Raw genomic sequence first — 18,947 nt, 5'->3', positions numbered from 1 at the left:
ACCGCTTTTTTAATTATTCCCTGTTGGGCGGAGGTGGTTGCTGGCACTTGCTCTTTCTGTGCTAAACAATGTTTTGATAATGCAGATGTTCAAAGCAGAGAGCGAGAGAGGAAGAAAGAAAAAAAAAAACTAAAGAAACAGACGGAGACAGAAAGAAATAAAAGGAGAAAGAACAAAAACAGAAGACAAAATGGAAAAGAAGACATAAAAGACAAGGATTATGTAAAAGTGCCATCAGATGAGATCATTTGACAATCCTGAATATCGAATAGGTCATCAGGTAACCATGGGAACGAGAGGAGGGGAGAAAGAGAGAGAGAGAGAGAGAGAGAGAGAGAGAGAGAGAGAGAGAGAGAGAGAGAGAGATGAACCTGATACGAGGCATCACAAACAGTACAAACCAAATAGCTGAGAGTGAGAATACTGAAACTGGTGAGATGAAAGAGACGAAACAGCAAAAAGACACAGAGGAAGGGGAGGGGCTGATTTTAATGGAGGCTAATTCCGCTGGGTTCGTTAAGACGACTTAATTACCCCGCGCCCGTCTGCTGAGATCTGTCCCTTTCTTGTCTTTTCTCTCCCTCTGCATTCCGCTGTCTCTCGCTTTCTCTGTTTTTGTGGCATTTTAATTCAGCAGCTAACCTAATTAAACTCACAATTACAGTCTTGGAGGGCGGTGTGCGCACATACACACACACACACACACACACACACACACACACACACACACACTCACTAAACACACACATACACACACACACGCACATCGAAGGGGGTCTTCCTGAGCTGAGTGATAACGCTGAGTGAATAAGGCTTCACAAAAGGAATCCAGCAAAGTTACAGCACCTGCCAACAGCAGCCTTTTGTCATGGACACCCGGAGAGTGTGTGTGTGTGTGTGTGTGTTTGTGTTTGTGTGTGTGTACTGCACCGCTGTCCTGAAACACTGCAGTACAACACACTTCACTTAACTGGCAGCTCAAACTGCCTCCTGCTATTATGTGGAGAATAAAAAGGAGAGCAATTGGGCGTAGAGCTGGTGTTGCAGTATTAATGCCAAGAGCACGAGGCCCTGCACTGACGATATTAATTTGCAGCATCTATTGAATCCCTCTGGTGCTTAAACGATTAGTTCATCTGTAGAATATTAATCGTAATCATATCGATAATGAATTCAATTGATTATTTTAGTCATTCATGAAGTAAAAATTCCAAACAGTTTCTGATTACAGCTTCACTAAAGGTCACGATTAAGATGAGTTTTCTTTCTTTCTTTCCTTTCATATTATTACAAAATTTAATACGCTGTTGTTTTTGGCTGCTGGTCACAGTAAGGGAGCAATCACTTTTGGTTCTGCTCATTTCCAATTTTGTATTATTTTTGACACTTTATACATGATATAATAAACTGATGAATTAAAAAAACAGATGTGCTGTTGGAGGACAACAGCAGGATAGAACCCGAAAGGATCCCAGTTTGGCCTGATGGTGGCGCAGGCGGACAGGTAACAGGCTCACTAAAATCAACAGGGTTCTTCCTCCAGGGGTCATGAGTGTGCACAGCAAATCTGAAAAGGCTCCACTAGAAGGTATTCGTTTTATCGCGTTCACAGCGGGGGTCTGTGGCGGTGGATGTGGACGTGGCGGCAGTCAGAATCTAAAACATCCTTGACGCCAACATTTTCACGCAAAAAATTATCAGCAGACGAAACAGCAATGAAAATAATAATGACTTGTAGCCCAAAAGCCAACACAGCTTTCCAACTGTGTATAATAGATAGATAGATAGATAGATAGATAGATAGGTATACTTTATTGATCCCAGACTGGGAAATTCACACGTTACAGCAGCATCATCAATAAAAAAAAACAAAAAAATAAAAAATTTAAATTAAAAGTATATACAATAGAGACTAAATATAGAAATATAGAAAATATTCTATATTTAGTCTCTATTGTATATACTTTTAATTTTTTAATTTTAATTTTTAATTTTAATTTTAATTTTAATTTTAATTTTTAATTTTAATTTTTAATTTTTAATTTTTTTGTTTTTTTTTATTGATGATGCTGCTGTAACGTGTGAATTTCCCAGTCTGGGATCAATAAAGTATACCTATCTATCTATCTAATACTGCAGGTTTGCTTCAGAAAACAATACCGCTGCTCCAAGGTGAGGACTTCTTCCATGCATGTGTCAAAGAAAAAACTTAAGGGTTAATTTTATAATGAAACCAACAGAGAAAAGAAAGACAATCTTGAAGAAGCTGGAATCTGAAATGCTTGGAATTTATACCCGATAAATGACTAAAACCTTGGGGTTGGGATTCATTTCAAAAAACGGTTCTATATATCAGCAGTGAGTGTGTGTGTGTGTGTGTGTGTGTGTGTGTGTGCGCGTGTGTGTGTGCTCTGTATCCTGTAAGACTAATCCTGTCCAAGCAGGGTGTTTAATTTTTTTGTCATTCCACCCCTTCCACACCCACCACACCACTACACACAAACAGAATAGGATGTTTTGAAGGGATGAGGGAATCAGAGGAAAAGCTGCAGCCCCCTTAATTGCATTTCAAATCAGCGTGTGGAGGAAGGAGCGGGCTGTGGAGGGGAGGTGAGTCGGCGAGAGCAGATCCTGACGGTGCATTTATTCATCCTACAGTCTGTGAGACAAAGGAATTAGCCTCTACTCCAGCGTGTAGGATGAGCCTAAATGAAAAACTTCTTGCGCTTCTTTTTAATTAAGTGAGCCACCAACACAGCCTCAGTCACCACTCAGGAGTCAGCTGACTGAAGCCTATTCCCTCCAGCACACTGCAAAAAAAATTAGTTAACATGTCATTTAGTCTCATATCTAGTGTGAAAATCTTGTGTTTCTTAAAACAGGTGATAAAATATGCAATATTGAGATGATCGCGCTTGTTTCCAATGTAGATTTGCTTGTTTTATAAATATAAATATGTCGAAACAAGGAAGAATAAGGCAGATCAGCCAATTAGTATCAAGAAAATGAAACAAGTTGTGGTTATCTCATATCCATGGTAGATTTTTTTTCCCCTTGTTTGAAGAAAAATGAGATTTTAACACTGAAGGTGAGAATAAGTGGCCTGAGTTTTTTGCAGCGCACGCTGCATGAGGCCAAACACACAGGTGACGCTCAAATCCCCTCGTGGCTAAACCTTTTAGATTGTGTTGCAATACTGTTGCACTGGGTTGCATAATAGCTTGTTTACCTCCAAAAGCCATCATTTTGCAAGCCTAAATGCATCACAACCCACTAACGTGACTATGTACTTGTTATATGGGACTGTGTTAGTAGTAGAGACACACACACACACACACACACTCGCTGCAGTGTTTATTTACTGTCGGGGCTTTAAGCATCAGGCCAGGCTAGCTCTTCATTAGACGCTCAGCTGTATAATCAGCCTTTTAGCAGCCTTTGTTTTGGAAGAGGAGACATTACTGAGGGCGGTGTGTTGGTGTGTTGGTGTGTGTGTATGTGTGTGTGTGTGTGTGTGTGTGTGTGTGTGTAGGGGAGGCTGGAATCAACTCATCTGAGTGGAGGTGGCTAATTACAGGTCTTTGAATGCCTGGTGTTTCACCATGTGCACAGCAGATACGGAGGCCACAAAAACACACCTGCTCCCTTTGCACCTGTGAACACCCTGCACGTAAGTGTGTGCGCGCGTGTGTGTGTGTGTGTGTGTGTGTGTGTGTGTGTGTGATACCTAGGTTATGCCGTTTGCTCTTGGCATGCTCATGGATGTGTTTCTTGGCAAAGCAGGCGAAGAAGACGCAGTACAGGCAGGAGTGCAGTCTGTTGAGGTGAGCGCCGCACATGTGGCAGATGCAGGACTTGGCCTGGAGGGGAGGGGGAGGAGGGAGGGGAGGGGGGACAAACTTATTAATACAATACCATTCTTTTTATCCCCAACATTTGAGACTTCTGTGTGCCAAAAATGGAGAAAAACAAGATATTTGCTATGACAACACTAATAATAATAATAATAATAATAATACAAAAAAAAAATAAATAAATAAATAATAATAATAATAACACCAATAATAACAATAATTTGATTTTAATCTAAAACCTCCAATTCTGATACACAATTTTGATCCAGAGAGAGTCATTATATTTTACAGAAATGTTTAAAATGTCACAAAATATCATATCAAATTTCATCATTTCATCAACTGGTCTAAAAATAACTTGTAAAATAAAATAAAATAAATTTAAAAAAAAACACAACAGGTCTTAATTTGTATTTATTACACAAAAACAATGAAGGAATACACCCACTAATGCTTGAATACATAATGGCCATATATGATGTGTAGGGGAGTGACAGCAAGTCATGATGGACAGAGATTTCACAGACAACTTTTAAAAGGATGTTGACAGCTGCTTTAATGTTTTAGATGATTTTTGTTTCCTTTGCTCTTTAGTGTAATTTTGTCAAAACAGTTCACGAAAGCATAGCAACGAAGGAAAGCCCCTCAAACCAGTTTGCATTTTCCATTCAGTTTGGTGTGTTGGGCAGAATCACATAGTCAGCTGGTAAGCACTGCAACAGGGATATTTTCGGTGTGTGTGTGCGTGTGTGTAGGTGTGTGTGAGCGTATTCCTCACTGATAGAGAGACTGAAGTATTGATTTGGACCTGCAGGCCTCTGCAGAGGAGAGAACAGGAGCATGGTTTGTCAAAGTAACTGAAAATGCCCATTCATAAGTTGTGTGAGTGTGTGTGTGTGTGAGAGAGAGAGGGAAAGAGAGAGAGAGAGAGAGAGAGAGAGAGAGAGAGAGAGAGAGAGAGAGAGAGAGAGAGATGGTGGGTTAATGGAGGATATCTTCCCAACTTTAAAAGTTTGATTTCCTCGCTTTGATGTAAGGAGTTTGTTGTGGTGCTGAAACTTTTCTACCTCATGGCAGTGTAAACCATCAAATTCAAATCCCACAGTATGCAAGAGGGGAATGCACACACACACACACACACACACACACACACACACACACACACACACACTGGGGCTGCATTAAAATTGCTACAATGATCGTCCAAATTACTGTATTGTGATCCTAAATATTTAATCACAGTTGTTCGTAGCAAAGATTTCAAGGAACAAATTGATTTTACTCCAAGTTTGACAGCTTATCCACGTTATGTTTCTAGGCAACACGTACGTCAACGTCTTGCTGCTTTTCTCCTCTCGCTTTCGGCACATTGTCTACCAAGGGTGAACTTTCCAGACCCATTACTTTTGGATAAAAACAAAATAATGAACTAGGTATTCAATTTTGTCCATATACAGTATGCAGTTTATTTGGTTTGGGATTTATTCACACTGGCTAGAGTCTTTATTATGAAGTCCAACAGCCGGAAATACAACAAGAACAGCGGGTGTATGAGCTCAGTATCAGCACCTTTGATATTTTACAGACACAATGACGTCAGCAGTGACCATGATGTCCCCCACAATTGAGTCTGTTTGTTTTTTTGCATGCATGTTTTTGGTGTCCTTGCTACTTGAAGCTTGGATACTTTTTGGCCAGTTGGTGGCGCTGTGATGGGCCAATCAGGTTCATTTTGGGGATAGTGGACATCAGTGTAAAAACACATCATTCCTTAAAGATTCATCAAATTTAAACCAGCAGTGTCTGAGATACTGGGCTTGAAGCTTAGGGTCCTGTTGGCCTGTTGGTGGCGCTGTGGTGGACCAATCAGTTTAATATTCAAAATGCAGAACCACAGTGTCAAAATCCACAATACCCTCAAAATTTCACCCAAAACAGGCCTGCAGAGGCTCAGAAGTCACATGGCAGACAGACAAACCCAATCCATAGTCCTTTCCTCAGCCCCTCACCATGAGGGACAAAAGTAAAATTTCTGTTTTGCTGATGGACCGGTATTCTGAGATTAATATTAATATTGCTACTAGTATCAGTGTGCTATACTGTACATCCTGCTACTGCTGGAATCATACATTTTCTACTTAATATGCACTAGCGGAAATGGTCGGTTGTGTATGGTAATAGTACCGCCATTTCCTGTTTACACCGATTTCTTTGATGCATCCTATTAAGAATTGCTGCAGCAAGGGCTCACTTTTGCATGGAGGTTCAAATAAGTTTTATCTAATCTAATTAATGGTCAAAGCCTAAATTGCAATATACACCTTTAACGGTGCTGCCGCCTGTACAGTCTGTTTCACAGTCATGCTGGAGACGAGAGAGAGAGACCCGACCATGGATGGAGGGCAGACAGCAGCAGCTCACAAACATGCAGGAGAGAGAGGCAGACATGAATATGAGGTGGTGAGAAAGAGAAGAGGAAGGTCAAGAATTCAATGCTGACTTCTATAAACATCCGATTCTTTCACCAAATGTGTTGTGGTGCTGTGACAACGTCAGACAGCAAGACGGGAAAGAAGACAGGAGAAGAGAAAAGACCTGGAAGTATCGGACATAGGGGGAGGAAAACATGTGGAGCAGCTTAAGCCTCATGTATGCTTGGCTGCTCATCCATCTTATTTCTAAACAAATATTTTGTTGTTTTTTCTTTAGGAGATGGGGGGCATGGACATATCACAGAAATACCTTTCATGTAAAGATCATACAAAAAGAAAGCAAAAACTATAGAGATTAAAAAAATTTAATTAAATAAAATCCTAAAACTTCACAGTTGCTATGACAAAAGATTTAAAAAAAAAGATGTTGTAGCTGGTCCCACATTTATATCTACCTTGGCAAAGACATACACGACGGATTCTGACCGTATGGTGCAGAAACACTAGTGATTTGTTTAAATCCTCTGCAAACATGGGCTCGGCTTAATGTTGGATAAAGAACATCAGCTGACCCTGATCGATGGTTTCTACTTTGAAACAAGCAAGAAAGTGGTGAACGTTACTATGGCAACAAACGATCCAATCAGACTGTGCGTGAGTCCTTGATGGTGTCCGCAACTAAGTAACGATTTTCACTGTTGGGGGTCCTCTGTAATGTGACACTTTTTTTTTTTTTTTTTTAAGAGTAGAAAATCCAGTGTATCCTTCAAAAATTAACTGCTCAATATGTCGTATGACTAAGCATCATTTACTCACTTCTTAATTTGGATAGAGGGCCCATGAAGGGTGGGTCCATCAGCTCCCATCGCTGAGCCCATGATGCGGTGATAACACCTTTCCAAAATGTTGTTGCACTGCATTAGCGCAAGTTTCCCATCATGAACTTGCCAGCATGCATGATCCATGCAGCCATGTGGCAACACAATCACAACAAAATTCTGTATGTATTAAATGGACAAAAGTGCCCAAGAGTTAATGCAATACACCTGACAGTTTATCAGGATGGTGATTGTCAGGCTGGGTAATGCTAAGCATGATTCAGAGAGCTTTCAGTAATTGCCACAAGTCACAAAAAAAAAAAAAAACCTTGTAAGAAATTGCACTTTAAGTTGTTTACAATGCAGTAATTATCACACCTGAACACTTCACGTATACGTTAAGTGTTCAGGTGTGATTCAGTCGCGTCTGCATTGATGGATTTCTCTTAAAAGGAGACGAGAAGTAACAAAAAGCATTGTGTGCATGAAATATCGCTGACAACCTCTGATAATCAACTTGAAAATGATTTCATGTAAAATGTGAGGCAAACATCATCTGTGTGAGAGTAATGAAGGTTTTACGAGGATGAAGGTTGATGGAGAAGACCAACTTGTGACCTGCCTCTGCTGTAAATGTGCAGGATGATTAATTCTGACAGCAAATGGTGATTTTTATTTTTCCTAATCAGGCGGCAATTTCGCTGGTTTTGGTCTAATCACAACATACAGGGGTGAAAACTTTCATTCTGCTGTAAATGTCAGATCTCTAGACTGCAAAGCGCCACAAATCAACTGCCAAGGACACAAATCAACGATATCTGGCACCGATCATCACCGATTCCCATTCCAGTCACACGTCTCCTTCCACGCCTAACTGCTTATAAAGCGCATGAATTATGAGAAGGCATCAGTATGCAAAAACCTCTCCTTCTCACTCACTCTTCCAGCTATGTGTATTGTAATTGAAGAGTGCATTGTATTCATGCAGGAATTTGTCTCTGCATGCCATTCAGGAAGCTCCCACCCTGCACGCTCTCAGCTGTGGTGCTGATGCCAGCTGAGCTGATCGAGCAGTGCAGGACTTGGCATTTTCACTGCTCGCGGCCACAGTGGCTGATGGTGGCCAAACCACGATAACAATAATTCCTTTTACAATGTCGTCTAGTACAGATATGATAGAGTCTCTTCCCTGGCTACAGATACAGAAAATGACATGAAATTTCCTTGGCACATTTTGTTATCGCTGAGGACTGTCAGCCTCTATCAGCCTCTGCACTGCTGGAGAAGGGATAATACACTCAAAATCAATTTATCACAATACAAAAATAGGACAATATGTATCACATTAGCTACATATTATCCTGCTGCCATAATCACAAAGGATGCTTTGCACACCACAATTTCACACCCTCTCCACCGTAAAATTATTTGCACTTTATATTGCCAATATTTTTAAACTGTTTACATTCTAATAAAGCCGCGGCCTTGCTAGAAAGATTTGCAGCTCAGGAATAAACATAATTCTGCACAGTCATGCTTTGCTGTCATTCAACTCTTTGTGATCCATTGTCCTGTGTCTGTACTGAACTGTGAACATACCGCGTATCATGAGATAAACATATCATCCCAAGCCTATAAAACACTGCATTTTGCACTGTGTGCAACCACACTGAATTTCAAGGCAAATCTGCACATTTGCTTTACATTATTACTGCACCACTTTTCTGACAGGAAGTAGGGCTAGATGATATATCAATATTCAATATCATCTGGGGATTTTGGATATCGTTAAACCATAATATGACATAAGTGTTGTGTTTTCCTGGTTTTGAAGGCTGTATTGCAGTAAAGGGATGCAATTATTTGAACTTACGAGACTGTCGTAGCTCCTCTATTATTTGCCTCTACCTGCTTGGTTATCATATCTACATTACTGATAACTGTGTATAAGGAATCTCGTGTTAATATCCTGTGAAAACGCCAATGGTCATCACTAAAATATGATCACAACATCAATATGAAGATATTCAGTCAAAGATATTGTTATATATCACAGGGAGCAATCAGATTTATGAGAAATATATTCTATCTCAGACAGACGCTGCGAATCATCTTGACCGCAGTCTCATTTTTACAGTAACTATACCAAACTATCACGATTAATCTTATACTGATATACTGAAGTTTAAAATTGCTACATACATCTTCAAGACTTTCTGAAGTATCAAGGTCCACTGTAAAGTCACAAAGCAGTGCCCAATAAAATATCAAATATCACTTTTAAAACTGCTGCTTGCTATTTTGGCAGAGCGAAGTGATCAAAAACTGTACGGGAAGATAAACAAGTTATCAAGGTGAGGTTTTATTACATGAAGGGCAGCTTGGTTGCATCATATACTTGATTTGTGTCGACTACAGGTAGGGCAGGTGGAGAAGATGTGAATGACGCCTTGCACAGTGTGGCCTCGCGCTGACCTCCAAGTATGTTGGCCGTGCTGTAAATAAAAAGCCAATTCGCTTGCAGAAGCCTTATGGTCATCCTAACACCCACCGAGCAACAAGCACCATGTCTTTGTCATATTTCTCCAAGCGCTGTGATCATCATATAAGTCAGCGGTGAGCCGCCATGCGAGGAGGGCAGGGGAGGGTAATGGGCTGGAAAGATCATGGTTTGAAGTACAAGTGAGGACATTATCACACCGCCAGCCAAAAGCAACATCATCTGTCTCCTTCAATGGGACAGCTTGTGCAGGGGAAAGGGCTGTACTCAGAGTACATTTCTACTCGGCTGCATGAAGGGAATATTTGACCAGATAAGAAGCAAGATACCCAATACAGCTCCAACCAAAGCATCCCTTTAAGTCCTCAAAAAACTGTTTTATCTGTACAACTGGATGACACTCCGATTTGATAAAAGACTTTAAACATTTCCTCCACTATCTGAGAGACTTCAGTTTATTGCCATATTAACCAAGGTTGTTAGGAATTTATCTCAGTGTACTCAGGACAGTCTCAACACAGGATATCAAGTGCCCAACTCCTACCATAAAATTAACACTTTGGGTTTTCCAGGTTTCTGTTCAGACTAAGGAAGCAACGTAGAGATGTCACTTTAGTTTCTGCTGAGTTGCCGTGAGACTTGGTCATTATTTTGAGGTTTGTGCCAGAGAGAGAGAACGATCAGCAACACAGTGCTTGGCAGGTGCAGCAGACAAAGCATCCCGCTGGCTTTGGTGGAAAAGATCTGCACCAAACAGGATAGGGATCACAATGTCCAGTGAGAAGCGGGCCTGACTAATGATGCCTGTGGATTACCGATCTCACCACTGACTGTTTCAGGTAAACCAACACTCCAGAGACTAATTAATTAATCAAAGAAATAATCGATAGAGTCATTAACAATGAAAATAATTAGCTGCAGCCCTAAAACACTGTGCATGTCCCACACAGTAATACATAATTGCCACCTACCAGTGGCAATATACCAAATTATAAACAAAAGGCCAGTAAACACAGCCTAGACATGCAGCAGCTTTCAAGTTCAAGGTCTTTCAGGTGAAGGGCTCACCATTTACATTTTCTACATACAACTCCACAGACATAAAAGTAATATGCAAGTTTTAATTGATATATATTCAAGCTGCAGCTCCAGTGATATGAGGGGTATCAAACTCAAAGATTTCCTTCCTTACATGCAAAGTCTTTCATCCAAAAAGATACAAGCTGCTCTTTAAATTTTATGGTCACTGCTCAGTAATTCAAGGTACCATCAAATACCTGTAAATAAATGTTAAATAAATAAATGTGAGCCTACTTTCTGTACAGTCCAGAGTAACCTACACATAACTATGCCAAAGGTGACACATTTTCATAATAATGGCTTGCTCAAGTTGGAATAAAACTCTTCATCTGTTGTCTTGTAAAGACCTTGTTGTGCTTCAAGATAATTCTGGTTAATATTTTTGTGCTGTAGGTAGATGACCATGAGCCTCAACCCCAATTATCACTCCATTTTTCCATTAGCACATACCCTCATACCTGCTTTGTATGAGGTCAAGAAGACAAATATCACATCTGAGGCCACAAATATATCAAACGGTTAAAGTTGCTAAGTGATGGGTGTACAAGAATTACACAAAATTACCCGGTCATCAGGTCGTAACGGAGGACAGACTGTGTGGGGGAAATGGGAAGTAAATGAAGAATTGTGTGACATTTAAAAGGCAGAGAACAAAAAAGTGACAGCAGATGAAGGAGGGAAGTTGTGGCGTTTCTCGTTATGCCTGTTTGTGTCCTGTGTGATCCGTCTGATGCAACCATCTAACGGCCAGCACAAAACAAAAAACACCAAGGACGGCTAAAGATCACGGAAGTTTACTTGTCAGGATGGAGACTTGGCAAAGAAAGATGAAGGGGAAATCCCCGCATTTATTGCAAGAATGATGAATCACATCCACGCAGTGTTTGCTTTCTATGGTATAGTGTTTATTTATCGCATGGATGCACTGATTATAAATGCTGGAGATTCATTTGCTTCACTCTTTTAAAAGAAATAAATAAAATGAATTGCTCTGACTTTGGCCTAAACTGATACAAATTGCCGTGAATCAGTCGAGCACAATTTTAAAAAAGAGCTAACAAATTGATGTAACAGAATTTTATGAATTGCTTTAACGTGTAAATGATTCTGTTGTCTGATTTTTTTTTTGTGTTTCTTAATGGACTTGGTGGTGATGGTTTACAAACTCTTACTGAATAATTCCAAAAAACACAAATTATTCTTATTCGAATTTAGTCTATAGTACACCGCTGGCTGCATCAAGTGGAAAAATGAATCGCAGTGTGTCTCAGCTGAGGTCAAGCACGCACTTCATCTCATACGAGAAGATGCTTTCTTGAGAAATTAGGCTACTTCTCTCCAAATTAAGCATGGACCAGGCATTCTTCGGCTTACAATCACTTAAGACACACACACACACACACACACACACACACACACACTTGCAAATGCATTAACTGTTTCTAAAGAAAAACACAGAGCTCATATAATAAATCCTTAATGCAGATTATCACCAGTTAGTCCAGTAATTTTAGGCCAAAATTGGGGTCAACCTAGGACAAATTGCAAGAGAAGCAAACTCAACTGATTTTGTATCCTCAGTTTGTCCTGAGTGAGGGGAAAAAAGTCCCAAGAAATCCCATTGGTGGAAAGTTTTGAAAATCACCTATTTATGACCACATAATACCAAAAAACACTGTTTTTAACACACAGGGGAAAGGGGTTCAAAATTTATTTTCAGATATCACTATAAAAATTCACAAGGTGATTACACACACAAAGACAAGAAAAAAAGTCAATTACAAGTTCTTTGAATTATTCTGTTTACACATGCATATCACACATTATCTGATTTGATATGCGCTAATAAGGAATATAAGGAATAAATGCCAGAACAGATATTTAAACAGTGAATTAAAAGGTTGCTATATATATGGTAACCTTGAATTAAAAGGTTACTATGTAACAGTGAATTAAAAGGTTACTATATATATAGTAACCTTTTAATTCACTGTTTAAATATCTGTTCTGGCATTTATTCCTTATATTCCTTATTAGCGCATATCAAATCAGATAATGTGTGATATGCATGTGTAAACAGAATAATTCAAAGAACTTGTAATTGACTTTTTTTCTTGTCTTTGTGTGTGTAATCAACTTGTGAATTTTTATAGTGATATCTGAAAGTAAAATTTTGATCCCTTTCCCCTGTGTGTTAAAAACAGTGTTTTTTGGCAATATATGGTCATAAATAGGTGATTTTCAAAACTTTCCACCAATGGGATTTCCTGGGACTTTTTTTTCCCTCACTCAGGACAAACTGAGGATACAAAATCAGTTGAGTTTGCTTCTCTTGCAATTTGTCCTAGGTTTTTTCATAAAATGACTGGACTAAGTGTTGCAGATGGAGTGAAGGGCTCCTGGATTACAGTGGAAATCATTGTCTTGATCACCTTCAAATACAGCAGGTGTTTTGACTTCAATACTTTTATTTTGCTTATAGACCAATATCCTACCAATGATTAATGTACCAATAAAACCAAAATCAAGATAGATGATTAATTGTGCAGCACGGCGCAACAGCTGGCAGGGCCGGGTGGAGCCGGGCTCGGCTTTGGGAAATATTTTACTGACCTTCTGTTTTCAGCCGGCGGCACTCACTTTATGATCCATCGGCTCTCTTTCACAATTCATTTTATGTTGCTGCACTGAGTGGATGCAGCAACAACATCAGTGCAGGCTGAGAAGAGAAACACTTGACAGAGCACTGAGAAGAAGCTGAATCTGCCACTAAGTGGATGAACAGAAGTGGATCATGACTCTTTGGTTTTACCTTTGTGGTGGCACATATCTTATCCCCAGCCTGCACCGGCTGAAGCGGTAAAGACATGACTACTTGTAAATAAAACAAAAAACATGACAGTTCCCTGTATGGCTGCAGAAGCTGAGAAGTCCAGTATCCAAAGGTAGGATGATAGATTAGGCCAAATAATCGCCCTCTCATTAGAACAGCTACATCAGAATCAGAATCAGAAATACTTCATTGATTCCCAATCTTCATCTCCTGCTGCATATGACTTACAAAGCACCCCCTTTTTCAATAAAATTCGGCCGTATATAACTGGTTCACTTGTTATTTCTTAGTTATTTACACACAGATGCCATGACTGGCTTTGGCATTCAGTGCACGATGAATGATGCACTTAAGTAAGTGTTGCTAGCTGGACTGGATGTACGCAGCAGTGAAAAGTGACTCGATCGATTCCAAAAGCATCTGTAATGATGTCCTAAAAGGTCTAGATGTTCTAGGAATGGATGTTATACATGAACCTGCAAAATTGTGGCCTGCAGATTTTAAGCGTTTCTCCCGTACAGAAAAAAAGAGGTAGACATGGCAGCACCTACTGGAGCTCAGGCTTGACTAAATATTGAACATGTGACCCTGGTGGAAAACGTTCACAATCATGTTACCGCCACAGTGAAAAGGATCTGTGAAAATCACAACCTTTATACAAACCCCCATGGAGAAAACACCTTGAGAGCATCGCCACCGTTGATGCAGGAAACTGGAGGGCATTCAAAGACAGGATTGGCTGGTGTTAAGGGCTTCCTGTGAGAAGCACACTTGCATTTCAATGGAAATTTGGCCTGCGATCAAATGGGACTGGAGTGCCAGGGAGATGTTGAGCAGCGGTGATGTGAGCCCCCCCCTCCTTCCAGCTGCCTCAACACCGGCTGGTCTTTATGGGTGGGGAATGGGGGTGGGGGGCAGCCATGCAATTATGGAGGGAGAAGACCCTGCAAATATTTACACTGTTCAATTCAATAAACACGCCTCCTGGCTCGGCAGCTTGTCACTGATGCCATACAGATGACAGGGGACGCGGCAGGCACAGAGGCACATACGGGCGCAGAATGCATGTAGGCAGGCATGCGGCCAAGTCAGCACACACACACTCCCACTGCAGATGCAGGTAGTAACACACACATACACACACACACATTTCCCCTCTTCAAGTGCCAGGCAGCAGCAGATCACGTGAATGCTGGAAATCTGACATAATTCAGTGGAATATGGTTTCATCCCCTAGGCAGTGGACATACAGAAAGACATTAATAATGTATGAAAGGCAAACTGATACCTGTTTAAAAACTCTTCCACTCTGCTGGTCCCATCCGTGGGTTCATCATTACAAATGCCTGCTGCTTTTTCAAATGAGCAAACTTTATTTTATGAAATTCTACTGGAGATTTCAAGTTTTTCCAAAGGTATCAAACATACCCTGCGGAATTACATGAAAATGTGCATCAAACTATGCACAATACATCTACATACAACCAGTCTGATGTAATGCTGCAATCACAAAACAATGGCATCTTGGCTCTGCATATTTAACTCAGTGTAAGCATGGTGCAGCTTCAGTGTAGCCTTGCAACCAAAAAAATACACATTATGTATACAGCTGCACAATGTTTTTTAAACTCTGCAGCAATTTAAGGGGGATTTAAGAGAACGTCAGAGTTCAAGGGGTTAAACACACACCCACTACAGTTAAAATGTTCCTCACAACCCTCATGATTCTGCCAGGCAGTGCGGAGAAAGCATTGATGCCCCCCTCTCTCCCTCTCCCTCTCTCTGTGGTTTCGGTTTATCAGGCATGGAGCATGGTGCAGGACAAGACTCACAAGAGCCAAGTCGATTTTCAAGTCTTTAAAGCCCCCTGAGCTGCCTGGTGAGGAAATATCAGCATGTAGTCTGGGCCTGCTGAGGGAAGTGCAGACAAGTGCAGCCTGGCCAGGCGCCGTGCCAATGCAAACAGATGCACATCAGCTAGAAAGAGCCATTAGCCTGTAGTTAGCTTTGAAGCTAGGGACTGTGCACGGCAGCTATGTGATGGTATCAAATAAAGAAAAGCGACTGTTTTGCTTCCTTCACGCTATGCTTGCGAGGTGAAACTTATTCTGGCGATGTCAGGTGTGGAGGTTTGCATTTAGGCGTGTTTATTACCAGAATCAAAAAGGAGGACTTGTGAATTCAAGATTATGGCTTCAATAATGAAAGTAAAATGTTTTTTTTTTTTTTTTTTTTTTTTTTTTTTTTTGCACATTGCTTTTTGCACACTGGGTTGTACTTAGGTTATTCTGTTGTACTCAGATCTTATTCTGTTATACTTAGATCTTATTCTTTATTTCTATTTTTTTTCTTATTTACTTAATCTGTAATCTGTGGATACTGCTGAAGAAAATGTGAATTTCCTGCGGGATGAATAAAGTATCTACCTACCTACCTACCTAATAAGAAAACCTTCGAAACTGGAGCTTCAGCCCATGAGTGCACATCGTCTCTAAGTGTAAAAAAAAAAGGGGGGTTTGAGAACAGCTTAACCCAAAATGAGGTTAATTTAAAAGGCAACTAGCTGGTCAACCTGGCTTTTCTGTATGAAGCGACTGGGGGATAAACAATAGTTCGGTATTCAGGGTGTCTGTGTCGGATGTCAGTGTGGTTTAGGAAGGGAGGAGCTGTCAAGAGGAACACACACACTCTATCTCTCTCACACACACACACACAGGTTCCGTTTCAGGTGCTTGGTTTGCCTGTGTCACGCTTTACCTTGCGTTTTCTGGTCTCGGCTGAGCCGCTCCATACGAAACACTGATAGATGACCCGCAGGTTCTGCTTCCAGTTATCCACTTTGAAGCCGCTGACATGGGGACAACCCGCAGGACTCATGGTAGACACAGCATGCGGGTTTCCTTACCGTCCTCTCGGCGATAAAAAACAACAAAAAAACCCCTGCTCCAATCCCCCAGGAGAGAAACACAGACCCAGTCCAAACGGGCTGGCTAGCTTGCCAGGTTCGTTATCCACCGATTGCTCCGATGTGGCTAACTCGACATGTCCTGGTTACGGCAACGGAGACTCGCTCAGCAGAAAACATGGAGACAATTCTTGTAGTAATCCCGTGTCAAAAATCCAATGTTACTTGCGTGTGTAATCCCACAGTGCGGCCGTGTCCGCGGTTCTTCCCTGTTCGCTAAATTGCATGTTAGCAGGCTGGCTAAATGTTGTTTAGCATTGGAATTTCAACCGTAGCTACCGTGAGCAGCGTCAAGACCCACCTCATTCATCACGGCCAGCCAATAGGAAGCGACGGTTGCGGTTGATTGACGTGCGCCGAGCTTCGTTTCAAGTAGAGTGCCTGTAGAGAGAGAGTGGCGCCACCGGAAGCTCAAAACGCTCGCCGATCACGTGGTCTATGTAGCCCCCAAAAGTTCCAGGAAGTGCTCGGCGGGCAATAGAAAGCAATAGGAATAATACGATAATCGGTAAAAACATGATCAATAAATGCTTTGCTGTGCAATATTTTTTCATAGTTGTGTTAATTGATTTGAACTATGTTAAATTTAATAAACCTGTATGGTCATCTACAGCAATGTAAATCGTAATATTTTCTCATTTTATCTCTCAGTTTTGACTGAGGCAGACTAACAGGTGACGAACATTGATTTGCCAACTGACAACACAATAAGTCTGGAAATCCATGTCCAATAAATAAAATTTGGATTTCTAATCATAGCAAATAAATGGACTCCTATCATTTTGTTAACTACTCTTACTTATCAATATCTCCTTGTGTGAATTACTTTTAAGTCTGTTACTTTCACTAAACCTGTACAGTCGCTGACAGCAATAAAATATAAATATTTTCAGTTTTTTTTTTTTTTGTTTTGTTTTTTTTTTATTTGACTGAGGCAGACTATGATTTCCCAAATAACTACACAAGTCTGGACTCACAATATAGAGTTCTTGCAGGTAATCCATGGCAAATAAATACAATTTTGATTTCAATTCATTGCAAATATATGGATTTCTATCACTGATAACTATCCCAAACTTACTCTCTACATATTATACATAATAAATCACACACATACTCTGTTTTTCCAAATACACTTAATAACAAAATGAATTCCTTTACAACAGCATAGAACTCTAATAGATCAGCATGTCTAGCCATGTGTTGTCTCTGCTGTCCTTGAATACAGTCTTCACCATGGTATGCTGCGCTGCATGAGGATGCTCCAGTCGCTCGGAGAAAGGCGTGCGCATGTATGGCTTCCCCAAAGACAGGCACAGGAGGAAAATATGGATGGCTAAAGTCAGCAGGAGAAATATGACCACCTTAATTGATTGTGAAAACAAAAAAAAAATATGTGAGGTAATCATATTCAAACAATGCATTGCACATTTTCAAAGACCACACCATAGGGAAGTTTAATATTTTTTAATTAAAAACAGAACACAGAACAGAGAAAATAACACAAAAGCCATGGAGCTTCCTAACGCTGTGGGTGTGTTGGAGAAGGAAGCTCTGGCACTCTCCAACAAGCTTCCATCATGCTGTGGAGGAAAAGAAAAAATCATCTGGAGATTTATAAGGCTGAGGTTGCGGATTCAAGCAAAAAACAAACAAACAAAAAAACAAAACAAAACAAAACAACAAAATGACAAGAAAAAAAATCACATCACTGCTTCTTGACCACACAGCACCTAGTGTAGGTAACTGCTATCAACTGCACTATTCCACAAAATAGCTCACTTTCTAGTTATTATGTAAAATGAACTGTGTTATTATTGGCCTGTATAGAGTTAAGTGTGTGCAACGCGGTGGTAATAAGACACATTATGACCCACAGTCCAGAATCAATATCTTCATATCGAGTGCTTTGCCCATGATTCCGCAGCCTCAATAATAAATTAAAATTAAATAGAAGTACAATAGCTCTCCCTACATATTAACAACGCTGTCAACAGCGTTGGATGAAGTTATATTTAAGAACAGAATTTGCATTTATAAGCCTGCGGCATGTGTTGCTATCATTATCCAGTGTGCTAGCCTAAACTTTTATCGGTTTATATTCTCTAAATCTACTAATCAAAGCGGTGACAATCCGTCAACATACTTAATTACTCGTGTCAATTTGATTTCGATGCACAATTGATATGGAAATACGATTATTTAAACATTTTACCTTGAAAAAGTGTAGCTCCGACAATCCGCTCCGTTGGAATACATTGTGTGGCGGTTAGCTTATGCTAACTTCCGGGAACTTTCGAGGGTCTCCGTACGCCGCCATTGCTGTGAAAAAACTGAACCATTGCAGTGAACGGAGTTGTCGCCACTCTCTCTCTACAGGCACTCTAGTTTCAAGGCATTCAAGGCCCGCCTCTGTGTAGTGGAAACCGCGCGGTGATTGGCCGGATTCCACTGCGAGCCACATC

General features: G+C 40.5%; 1 protein-coding gene across 1 annotated transcript in view; it reads right to left on the bottom strand.

The window, feature by feature from the left end:
• usp22 (ubiquitin specific peptidase 22) overlaps positions 1-16,773 on the bottom strand; it is a 39,581-nt gene extending 22,808 nt beyond the window's left edge. The window contains exons 1-2 of the mRNA XM_030077546.1: positions 16,275-16,773; positions 3,728-3,860 (exon numbers count right to left, since the gene is read on the bottom strand). Of these exons, the coding sequence (XP_029933406.1) occupies positions 3,728-3,860; positions 16,275-16,394 (253 nt within the window). The 5' untranslated portion in view covers positions 16,395-16,773. The remainder of the gene's footprint in view (positions 1-3,727; positions 3,861-16,274) is intronic.
• Between the last annotated feature and the right edge of the window lie 2,174 nt (positions 16,774-18,947).

The sequence above is a fragment of the Myripristis murdjan genome, chromosome 19, assembly GCF_902150065.1.
Source record: "Myripristis murdjan chromosome 19, fMyrMur1.1, whole genome shotgun sequence".
Classification (NCBI taxonomy): domain Eukaryota; kingdom Metazoa; phylum Chordata; class Actinopteri; order Holocentriformes; family Holocentridae; genus Myripristis; species Myripristis murdjan.
The sequence above is the reverse complement of the archived record's forward strand: the minus strand, read 5'-3'. Positions and strand labels throughout refer to the sequence as shown.